Below are 12,171 nucleotides of genomic sequence, written 5' to 3' on the forward strand. Positions count from 1 at the left end.
AAGCTCTAGGGGAGGAGGTACCTTTCTGCCTCCAGAACCTGCAACCTCCACTTTGCTTTAGACAGCTGGCTAAGTGGACTTCCAGCTGGGGCATGTAATGCCTGCTTCCTCTTCTTGGTGACACCTGCAGGCCCTTTTTTTCCCTGGGTTCAGGAAGGAAAGTAGCTCACCCTCAACACTGCATCATCTCTTAGGGCCAGCCCCCAGCTAATCCGCCCTCTCCCCAGTCCTCTTCATATAATGATTGGAGGTTGGGGCAAGGAGGGCTGGGTGAAAGTTAGGCTAACTCTGGTGTTTCTTAGCAAGTCTTGACGAAAGATGAGCCATGCCTATTTGCTGGATGCTCTCTGTAGAATGGTGGGTTTGTCAACCTTGTCTGCACATGGAAATCATCCAAGGAGCCGATGCCTAGGTTACACCCTAAACCAATTAGATTACATCTCTTTGTGTGGGACACCAGCATCAGTGGCTTTGAAAGCTCCCCAGGTGATTCCAAAAGCAACAAAGCTTGAGAACCACTGCTGTAAAATGTGCGGGGATGGGGTGAGGAGAGGAGGGGTGTTTGGGGTCTTTTATTCCCCAGGCTTGGGTCTTAGCCAAAATTTCCTTGAAAATGGCAAATATCTTACTCAGTATCTTGTCAGATAAACAAAGATAAAATTAAGGTTGAGGTTTAATCTTTTGTTTTGTAGCAGAAGGCTATGTTTAAAAGAAGGATCAAGATTATACTTGGACTTTTTCTGAACGGTAAAATTTGTAGTGATGAAAAGATTAATATGCCTCTTTTGCCATCTTCAAAGCTTCATTTTATTGTCACACAGTAAATGAGTTTTATCCCAGCAAGAGAATCTGACTGAAGCAATATCACTGGCATGGGCTAATAAGACATCTGAATTGCCTGGAAGCACATATAACAAAGTCTTATTCTAAGCAAGTTCACTCTGTTATCCTATTCTGACAATTTGTCTTAAGAATTCAGATATTTCATTAGGAATGCACGCGCCTATTTCTTTTTTTTTTTTTTGGCCGTGCCGTGCAGCTCGCAGGATCTTAATTCCCTGACCAGGGACCGAACCCAGGCCCTGGCAGTGAAAGTGCCGAGTCCTAACCACTGGACTGCCAGGGAATTCCCAAGGAATGCATGTGCTTCTTAAAAGCACCATTTCACTGGCTTTCTCATTTCTTTGTTTTTCTCACAGCTCAAGAGATGGCTGCCCAGTGTGTCACGAAGGTGGAGCTGAATATTTCCTGTGACAATCTTTTGGATAAAGATGTAGGGTCAAAGTCAGACCCTTTATGTGTGTTATTTTTGAATACGAGTGGTCAACAGTGGTATGAGGTAATGTTAAATACTTGTAGGTGAAAAGCAATCTGTATTGCTCTTTTGATAATATGAAGAGTTTATTAAAAACGTTAAAAATAATAAAACCATCTCAACTGTTAATGCAGTTTTTTGGGCAAGTTTGTCCTTGATTGTGAAATTTTTCATACACATATAGACACTTCCTTTAGCTACCATGCCTGTATTTAGTTACACGTAGTATGTAAAGATATTAAACAAATGCACCTTTGATCTGAAGAAACTTTTTTATTTTGGGGGAGTGAATATAGGTTGAGCGCACAGAAAGGATTAAGAATTGCTTGAATCCCAAATTTTCCAAGACATTTATTATTGATTACTACTTTGAAGTGGTTCAGAAATTGAAATTTGGGATTTATGACATTGACAACAAAACTATCGAGCTGAGTGATGACGACTTCTTAGGAGAATGTGAATGTACCCTTGGACAAGTGAGTATATATAGTATAAATGTTTTGTCTAAATTTGAACCAAAGAATTGGGTGTTTCTGATAAGTGCTCATTAGTTTAATTGCTAAAGTTGAAAAGCACTGTAATCACTTTAAAGACTGAGTTCATATATTAGTATGTTTGGCTGGAACATTATAGAATTTATCTTATTTTTCATGAGGGTAGGGACCATGTGTGTATGGGTGTTTCATTCAACATTTCAATAAATAATACCATTGCTCTAACTGCTTGTCTGCTGTTTACAGATTTCAGTACAGTATTGTTCTTATGTTTAAGTCATAAATGCTGTCAAAGTAACAGCAGCTTCTCTGATGCTCTAACTAGCATGACTGGTGCCCCTTGACCACCCCCGCCCCAGCACCATCCCTTTACCTGGCTTGCTCCTCCTCTAACCTTAGGTATAGACCTTACTCCCCCTAGCAAGCCTTCTCTGACGCCCTAGAGTAGTTTGGATCACCTCCATGTGCTCGCTTGGTCCTCTCTACCGCTTCTACCTTAACACTCACCATATTTTATTGTAGTTGCTTAATTGTCTGTCTTTCTAGGATATGACAGGTTGGGTCAGAGCAGGGGTGTGTCTGTGGGCTCACCGTTGTGCTTCTAGCTCAGTTTGACTTGTAAGGAGAGATCATGACCATTTATGATAGAATGGGGAAGGCTTCAGGAGGGAGGAGTCATTTTTTTTCAGTGGGTGACATCTATTTCTAAGAATTGTCTTTTATGAGTTTATTTTTTAGTGTTGAATTTTTTGGAGATCATGGTATTTCCTGTGTCTCAAGGACAACATGGAACTGATCAGTTTTCTCAAACTTTGATAAATAGTATCAAAGAGAAAATTAAAGAAGTATTTATTGTTTGGAAAAAAATCACAGTGTATCTAAAATTATAATAAATTTGAGAAATATATCTATTTGAGAGTACCTAGGTCTACTATATTATTTTAATCAAAATGATATCTTGTGGGGATTATATACTGAAGTTATGTGTCAGCTGAAAAATTGAATCCCATTTATTGAGTATTTTAAGACCCACCTTTTACCTACAGGGGTTTCATTTCAGCTCAGTGGTTTGTATATGTGATGAGAATCTGGCCCTCTTTTTTCATTACAAGGAAGGATTTAACTTTGAAGTAGTTGATAAAGAAACTAGTGCGTGGGGAGATTTTATCTATCACGAGTGGCTCCTTGGAAATCTTTTGCAGTGGGTGTAGATGCATTTTATAATCTCTAAGTCTTTAAGGAATGGACTTAATGTTTCCATTTCTAATGACTTTAAGTGAACTTTATACTCAACTCTTTTTGAAACCATTCAGTCTAAACATTCACATGTTGAAGTGAAATAGCTCTTTCTATCACTTTCCAATTTTAACAGATTGTTTCCAGTAAGAAACTAACTCGACCACTGGTGCTTAAAAATGGCAGACCTGCAGGGAAAGGAAGCATTACGGTAACGATAAGATATTTGTCTTTTTTCCTCCGAAGATTTAGCATAATAGGACATGCTAAAACTGTATATATCAGACAAATATTCCACAGCCATGCTTTATCATTTGATCCCGAATGTTGCCTTGCCTTAAAGTGATCACAACTAGAAACTGTGTTGTGCCAAGAAGAAAGAAAAATGCAGTGTGGGAATCCCTTCTTTGAGTTTTTTAAGTTGCCTATAGAGTCAGGCACATCTTGGTAATGCTTGCCTCTCCCCGATGGAAGCGTAAATTCCCAAGTGAGAAAGAAATTACTTAATAATCTGAATGGATCAATTTGGCTCTCCACAAAGCAAACATGGCACTTTCCGTAATGGTTTTGATTCCAGAATGATCTCGTATTATGACATGGCCATTGAACCTCTTAACTCTTAACCATGTTTCTTTTGTGCTTGCACTTTGCTGTCCAAATTTTCCATTGCTGATTACTGGACCTGGGCAAATGAATATATGCATTATCTTATTTCAGATTTCAAATTATATAATGCCATGCTTTTACATATTTTATCTTCTAGAGTTTCTGTCCAGGTAATCACTGCCTGAAGAGATAGTTGTTTTACTTTAGCTCTGCCTGAGAAGGCTGGCTCTCTGAGAAAGCCGCGTTTGAAGATTATTACGATTATCAAACACATTTCTCTGAGCAGCTGTTTTGCCCTAGTTTAGATTCCTGAGGCATAAGAATGTTCAGTCTTTTGAGGGTGTTGACTTCTGTGTGTGGGACAGAGATCATTATCAGTAGTTAGCTTTATTGCTTTTGGGGTCATGATAGCCTGGAATTTATTTTTAAGTAGAATAAGTCTTTCAGTTACCTTGGATGAAAAATATTGATCCGATATTTGAATTTATAGTGTGTGATTTACTCATGCTTCTCAATGTTTGGAGAGCTCTCACTAGTGTTGTGCAATCTTCCAGGGCTTTGATTTTTCACTGGAAGAGGGAAGATCCAGTTTGGGCAACAACATTGAAAAGGAAGTTGCATAATGCAGACTAGGCGTATTTTGGGAAAATATTTATTTCACATGCATAAAAGAAATAGTGATAAATCTTTCTTAATGGTACCATTTTGTTATTAAACCTTTTAGAATTCACTTATATTAGTATAGACTGTATATACCATTAGATAACAGAATAATTCAGTACTTCCTGAGTATATCAAAATCCCCAAAACATTTTCTTTCACTTACCTTGTCTACTCATAGATTTCAGCTGAAGAAATAAAGGATAACAGAGCTGTCTTGTTTGAAATGGAAGCAAGAAAACTGGATAATAAGGTAGGTAGGTGATGCAGATTTCAACAAGGGTATCATGTTTTGCCTCACATTGATTCCTTTTTGAGAAAATAATAATGGAATTAATATTATGAACTCTGTCATCTAAGCATCATTTTGAGTGTTAGTTACTCCCAAATTCTGCTTTCTGTTTGTGTGTGTGTTTAAGCAGAAGCCATTTCTCTTTACCTCTTTCCTCTAGATGTAATCAAAGTGTTTGTATAGCTTAAAAGAAGAATTAATACAATCATTAATGTTACTATAAGAGGCATTTGAGAGTATATTTGGATTACTTAAGGAAAAAAGTGAAAATTACATGCTTTATTAATTAGATTTTCCTCTTTGCGTTCAAAAGTCAATTTTTTTTGAAGAATGAGTACCAGTACATAAGAACACAACAGTTTAGTTTATAGCATGGATTGGAATAATTCTTTGAGTGATTTTTGTATGTAATCCTGTAATCCAATCAATAGTCTTCATCATTTTCATATACCTTACAATTCAGTGTGCAAATATCTTAGACTAGTAGCCGGTATCTTTTTTTTTTTTGGACAAGTTTAAACATATAGAAAAATAGAAAAGTATTTTTAAAAAATCCCATGTTCCCACCACCTATCTTTAACAGTTTTAACTCATGACCAATTTTGTCTCATCCCTACCCCTATCTACTTTCTCTCCTCCCAGACGTCACATCAGTTCATCCATATATGTTTTGGTGTATCTCTAAGGACTTTTAAAATAATATAATTGGTTAATATGTCTCTTAAATTTGTTTAATCTATAAATTCTCCCCTTCCTTTTACTTCTTTCCTTCCTCCCTCTCTTCCTCTCTTATTCCCTCTGTCTCTCCGCCTCCCTCCTATCCATCCATCCATCCATGGAATTTATTCAATAAACTGACTCCTTTGTCCTATAGAAGTTCCCACACACTGTATAAGCTAATTAAATCCCTGTGGTGTCATGTAACATGTTCATCTCTCCACCATTATTTCCTGATTTCTGTAAGCTGGAATTGAATCTAGAGGTATGATCTGGTGGTATCTTGAATTGGTATGAGTTTCATAGGTGGTGGCATTAATTCCATCAAGAGGCACACATTGTCAAGTTCTGTCTTTTGGGGTATTAGTGACCATTGATGACAACTACCTAGATATATTATTTTATTAAGGGTCTTAAAATAGTGATATTCTCATACTATCATTGCTTCTTCATTTACTTGTGAGAATACTTCTACAGAGAGAAATATTCTTCTTCACATTAGGTATTTATTTATTCTGAGATACAGTTTGTCCAGAAAAGGCAAGTTGAAATACTTGATTTTTTTTTAATCATATTTACCATTTTTCAAAATAATAAATTCCTCTATATGTGACCAATGAGGACTTTTTAAAAAAATTTTTAGTATTGCTGTGAACTATATTGATTAATTCTTATTGATGCCTAAAGTATCCCAACTTTAGCCTATGGGAGGGAACCTATTTAAGTTTGTTCATGAGACCATTTGGCATGACCCCAGAGGTCTCTGGATAACTTCCTGCTCTGTGGCATGACAAATGTTCCAGGCTTATTTTATCTAATTTCTGTTCCAGATTGACAGATCAAAGGGAGCCTTTCTACAATGAGTCCACAATGTGGTACTGGAAGTGCTTAACATTTATTGATTGTTGTCACTTATCATTTCTAGGATTTTTCAGTGGACAGATATAGGAAAGTCTTTTCTTTTTTAAGGGAAACTAAATCATAAATTTGTACAACGATTTCCAATTCAGATGTAGAATTACAAGGCTGTATTTCTTTAATTCTGTAGTTAACACCTCTTTTCACTTATTTCACTTATTTCAAAAATGTTGATTCCCAAAGAGTTCTACAGTTCAACTCCTGTGTTTCAAATAATTCTTCTCTGAATGGTTATGCTGTAACATTAACACATAATCGAATTTTGCTTTTGATATTTAGGGATTGCTTTACAATTTTGTTTTTGATTTAATTTTGTTTTACAATCATGTATAAGATGGTTCCAAAGCCAAATCTACAAAACAAGGTATGTTCAAGAAATTTAGCTTCTTTCCCTGTCCACTCTCTATTTTTTTCTCTTTCCTGGCTGTATGTAATACTTTTTTAAAATTTATATTTTATGGTTTAATCCTTCATTTTCCAAAAAAACTAAGGTTTTTTTGGTGTGTCTATACATGTGCATATGTATATGTATGTCTCTGTGTATATGTCTGTGTGTATATATAAACATACAAATAGACATACATGTGTATATCTATATAGATAGATATGTGTGTGCATGTGTGTATGTATGTATTTATATTCCCCAGCCTCAGCCCGTGAGTAAGTGTAGCATAATATATTATGTATACGTTCCTCTACCTTGCTTTTTTGACTTAACTTATCCCAGAGTCAGGGACTTTTAATTCTTATTTTAGTTCTACTACTGTCATATTAATGAACTTTCAAACAAGGTCTGTTTTCTGACCTTCAATATGGTAATAATGATATTCTGCCTTTCTCAAAAGATTATTTTTAAGATAAGTGAGACAGGGCATGTTAATGTGTTTTTGGAAAGTTAACTTCTCTATGTATGATGCTGTTCTTAGTTTTATAAAATGAGGCATAGAGAGGCTTATTACATTACTTAAGGTTCTTCTTAGAGGTAAGATTAAATTTTAAAAGTTCTGCTTAGTCTTTGTGTTTATATTTTTGACTGTGCCGAATGTGCTACTTTCTTAACATTAGACTGTGCTGAGGAAGGAAGTAATATTATCTTATTAATTTAATACTGAGGTAAATTCAGGACTGAAAAAAATCTTCAGTTTAGCGACATATCTGTGTATATTACTGTGAGATTAACAGGTGTCCTTTCGATTTCACAAATAATAAGTAATATATGCTAAGGAGTATAGAAATTTCAAAATGAAGATAAATAAAAATGAGAAAATAAAATCATCCACAGTCTTACTATCTGAGTTTTACCTCTGGGAACGATTTGTACATTCTTCCAGAATTTTATCTCCCTGTGTAAGAGTGTGTGTGTGTGTGTGTGCGTGTGTGTGTGTAAGATGGCGATAAGGGTATTTTTGAACACTCATTGTACTTGAGCATTATACAGGAGTGCTGTGCTGTGGTGAATTACAGAGGAAATAGGGGATGTACTTTGTTCCCTTGAAGTACTTCTGTTGTGCATTCCACATATCTACTTGTGTGTGTAAAGAAATGTGTGGGATTGCTGAAGGAGTATTGGACTTAGAAGGGTAAGATATGAACTCAAGGCTCAGATCCATCAATTAATTAGTTGTGTGATCTTGGCAAAGTCATTTAAGTCCTCTGAATCTATTTTCTCTTTCTGTCTCTCATGGAGTTAGTATGACTAATGTATGGGATCATTTATATAAAACTACTCAGTGCTATGTGAATGAATGAACACTGTTAATAATGAAAACAAGCTAAAAACGTATTGATAATGGGTCCTATTGATCACTGTATTTTAAAGCCATCATGTAAGGGTGTGATACACAGGATTATGAGCATGTATCACAAGTGCCTTAAAAGTTCTCCTAGTAGACTTGAGCAGGCTCATATGTTTGTGAGGAAGGTGTTGGGATTTGTATTTACTGCTGTATTGTACTGTATATATCTTTACTATAGAGTTAAACTTCAGGTACTGCTAACATGTAACATGTATAAAGTGTGGTTTCACATGGTTTAGGAGGAGAATAATTGCTTTTTTATTTTAATGTAGGATCTATTTGGAAAGTCAGATCCATACCTGGAATTCCACAAGCAGATGTCTGATGGAAACTGGCTAATGGTTCATCGAACAGAGGTGAATATCTGAATTTGAAAAGTAGGGTTGAGGTTTCCTTTGGAATTGTAGTAATCTGAATTTTTAAAAATTATGTATTTATAAAAATATTAATCTGAGTTCAGACATATATAATTGCCAGAGACACAAAGTCAGCATGCTCATTTTTTTTCTTTTAATGAGGAGGTGCTACTATGCTTAATTTTTAAGACCCTATAAAGAACACTAAAATGTATACCAGTGTATCCCTCACCTAGATTTATCAAATGGTCATAACTGCATACATGTGTGTTCTCTATCTCTCTCTCACACATATCCATGCCCTTTTGCAAAACTATCCTAATGTAGGCTGCAGACATCATGGCTTTTCACCTTTAAATGCTACAGTAGGTATTTCTCAAGAACAAGGGCATTTCTCTACACCTCCATAACTGAGAGCATTAACATTGATTTAGTAACATCATCTAATATACCATTCATCTTCAGATCTCCCCAATTTTCCCACATTTTATATATGTTTTGTTTTGTTTTGTTTAATACAGGATCCAATCGAGGTTCACATTTTGCATTTGGCTATTATGTTCCCAATATAGTCCTCTTCCCCCTACCTCCCTTATACCTTCAGGCTATGAATCTCTTGAGTAATCAAGACCAGTATGTCCAACATACTGGATTCTTTTGTTTCCTCACAATTAGGTCCAGATCAAACATTTCCATCAAGAACACAGTATGTGTATCTTCCATCATCAGGATGTGTCAGGATGCCCAGTACTGATGATTCCAGTCTGGGCTACTAGGTTAAGCTGGTGACCACCAGATTGTGCCATGATAAAGTCTCACTTTTTTCCCTTTGTAATTAATAAGTGATTGCAGTGTGATTCTTTGAGACTGCATGAATAACCTCCATTTCGCCCAGTGGTCTTAGCATCCATTGATGATCCATACCTGAATCACTTATATTGGGGGTTGCAGATACTCTTATCTCTCTCACTTTTTATTTTTAGTATCATTATAGACTCATGGATTGTTATAGTATATTCACTGTGTTTATAATCCATTACTGTCATGAATTTTGCTGCTCATATTAATCCAAATTTGACCAGGAAGAGCTCCTTCAAATGGTTCTTGGGTTCTTTTAACATGACTCCATTAGTCTTTAAGCAGTCTCTTATTTTATGTGAAATTATGTTCTTAATTCAACGTGTACTTAACCTATCCCAAGTCTGGAATGAGCTATTTCTCTTATGGAACCCTGTTCCTTTAAGAGGGTAGTAGTATTTGGACAGTAGGGTATACGAGTGCTCATTCTACTGGGATGTCGTTGCTTTTAGACCTTTTCAATGGCTACAACTGAGAAATATGTATATTTGTGTATATATGTTTATTATATATACATATTTTTAAAATTTTAAATTATGAATTTAGACTATTTTTCCAATTCACAACCAACATAGCAAGGTTCTTTCTCAACCTTTCTTATTCCATATTTGAATCTTATGTCCTGCTTTGAAAACTCTGGTTTCCAACAAAACCAATAATCTTCTCTAATTTTTAAGTACACCTTATAAAGGGTGGATATATTTCCCAGTTTTGTTCTTTCTCACAATGTATCACAACTAGACAGTCTATCACATTTTTCATATAACAGGTGTATAATATTATCCTAGCTAGGTTTTCATTGACAAAGTTGGGTGGGTGAAGAGGTGAAGGATGAATGATGAGAGTGGTGGGAATCTAAGAAAGGCAAGAACAAAGCATTAATGAATGGAATATTTTTCTAATTTGCCTTTAAATCTTTTTTTTTTATAGGTTATTAAAAACAACTTGAATCCTGTTTGGAGGCCTTTTAAAATCTCTCTTAACTCCCTGTGCTATGGAGATATGGATAAAACTATTAAGGTAATTTGAAATTATACATATATTATATATACATACACACTCACTGCTTTTATAAATTAATTCATTAGATAGTATTTAACGAAAGAAATAAGTTTGAATTTTATTTACGTTATGAATAATAAAATAGAAATGTTTCTGGTAAGTAGTCAGTTTGAAGGAGCAGACATTTTGAGTGATCTGTTGACCTGTTGCTTAATCAAACATTGTGATTTTTATTTTTTTAAATAAAATATTTAATTTAAGTCTTCCTTTTAATAAGATTCCTCTGCTCTGTGAATAGGAACCTTTAACTACACTCTTTGCCTTTGGTGTGTCCTTTGCAGATAAAAACAGATGTTACTTTAACTGAGAACCCAGAGCTTCCTCCTGCCCTTAGCACAGAGCAGAATAGTGGTGACATTTTCTGTCACTGATTTTTTCAGAGTAAGATAAAATTTATTAAAACATTTGGATGGCTTTAGTTGTAGAGTTTTTAGAGGAAAGCAGAGTGGGAACAGGGAGCAGAAGCAGATAGCTAAGAATTTTTTTTAATGTTTTCACTTATAGCCGTTTATCAAAATAGATACATTATTTTTAAGACACTTTTATACTAGAGTCATTTCTTTACATAAGATTCCAGATAGAACCCTTTTCTTATGTTCAGAAGTCAGCAAACTGAGGTGAGTTTTTTGTTTATTTGTTTTTTGTTTTTTTTTGATAATTAGTATGGTGAAAGCAGGAAAGGTGATGGCCTGGAACAAGCAAAGGACTTAGAGTCAAACCGTAGTCTAAGACTTGACTTAGGCCCTTAACCAGCTAAGGGATCTTGGGCAGGTTATCTAACTTCTTTACTTACATAGTAGAGAAAATAATGTCTCCATAACAAAATAACGTAAGGATTAAATTAATGAAAGTGAAAAGTTTTATAAACTCTTAAACACAGTAGAGGTGCTGTTATTATTGAAAACTACTTCATTTCTTAGATCCATAAATTTTGTCCTCAGTTTGCAGAGAACTTTAAAAATCAATGAGTGTGATTTGTGTGATATTTCAAATAGCAGTGAATGTCTAGGTACAAAGTAAATAATAGAAAAGTAGCTTTACAAATTACTTTTTACTGTTATATTAAATCTAGAACTTTTGCTTTTCACATTAAAAATAGTAAGTTGAAGCTTCATTAGATCTGAGAAGCAAGAAAGGCTGGGGAAAAAAGATGCCTAAACCATAACTATTTGATTGATTGTAATAATATGTTAACAATGAAACAATGTTTTTTTAAACTTTTTTTTTTATGCACAGTGGCATGCTTACAGGGCTATTTTGTTATAGTAAGTAAATTGATTTTCTGAGCTTTCTCTAATGAATGTCTTCCAATTCTTAAAAGTTTCTCCATTTGTTTTAACTATATACAACTTGGTTTGCCACACCATCACTGTCTTTATTTCTTTAGTTCTATATTTCTTTGCAATATCAGAAAGTCATACATCAGTGATTCTCTTGGTGTTTGGAAATTGGTTAGAGTTGTAGTAAAGAGTTATAGAGCAGAGAATAGAGTCAGAATCATCAGTTTCTTTGCTGCAGTATGAACGTGCCAGTGTTATCACTCTAGCATGTATTATTATTTTCATAAAATCGTGCAAATAAGAAAAATAATCATGCATGCCTAAACGGGGAATGCCTTAGTGAATGTAGTATTGTGTGATGTGTGCATTCTTTTACATGTATACATATGCACATATGTATATATGCATACATTTCAGTTTCACAAACACTGCTGATGGTGTTGTTTAAAACAGCCAATATTACTAGTTTTTAAATTCTTGAGAAGAGAAATTAAATGACACAAATCATTACATCATTTACCTCAAGCTGTATCTGAACATATGCCAGCATTATAAATGTCACATTTTCCTTTAGCATCAAA

The 12,171-nt window shown here is 34.8% G+C and overlaps 1 protein-coding gene across 1 annotated transcript in view; it reads left to right on the plus strand.

Annotated features, from left to right (window-relative positions):
• CPNE3 (copine 3) overlaps nt 1-12,171 on the plus strand; it is a 43,932-nt gene that overhangs the window by 12,003 nt on the left and 19,758 nt on the right. The window contains exons 2-7 of the mRNA XM_061172280.1: nt 1,200-1,339; nt 1,612-1,791; nt 3,182-3,256; nt 4,493-4,564; nt 8,307-8,390; nt 10,179-10,268. Coding sequence (XP_061028263.1) covers nt 1,208-1,339; nt 1,612-1,791; nt 3,182-3,256; nt 4,493-4,564; nt 8,307-8,390; nt 10,179-10,268 — 633 coding nt within the window. The 5' untranslated portion in view covers nt 1,200-1,207. The remainder of the gene's footprint in view (nt 1-1,199; nt 1,340-1,611; nt 1,792-3,181; nt 3,257-4,492; nt 4,565-8,306; nt 8,391-10,178; nt 10,269-12,171) is intronic.

This window comes from Eubalaena glacialis, chromosome 17, assembly GCF_028564815.1.
Source record: "Eubalaena glacialis isolate mEubGla1 chromosome 17, mEubGla1.1.hap2.+ XY, whole genome shotgun sequence".
NCBI lineage: Eukaryota > Metazoa > Chordata > Mammalia > Artiodactyla > Balaenidae > Eubalaena > Eubalaena glacialis.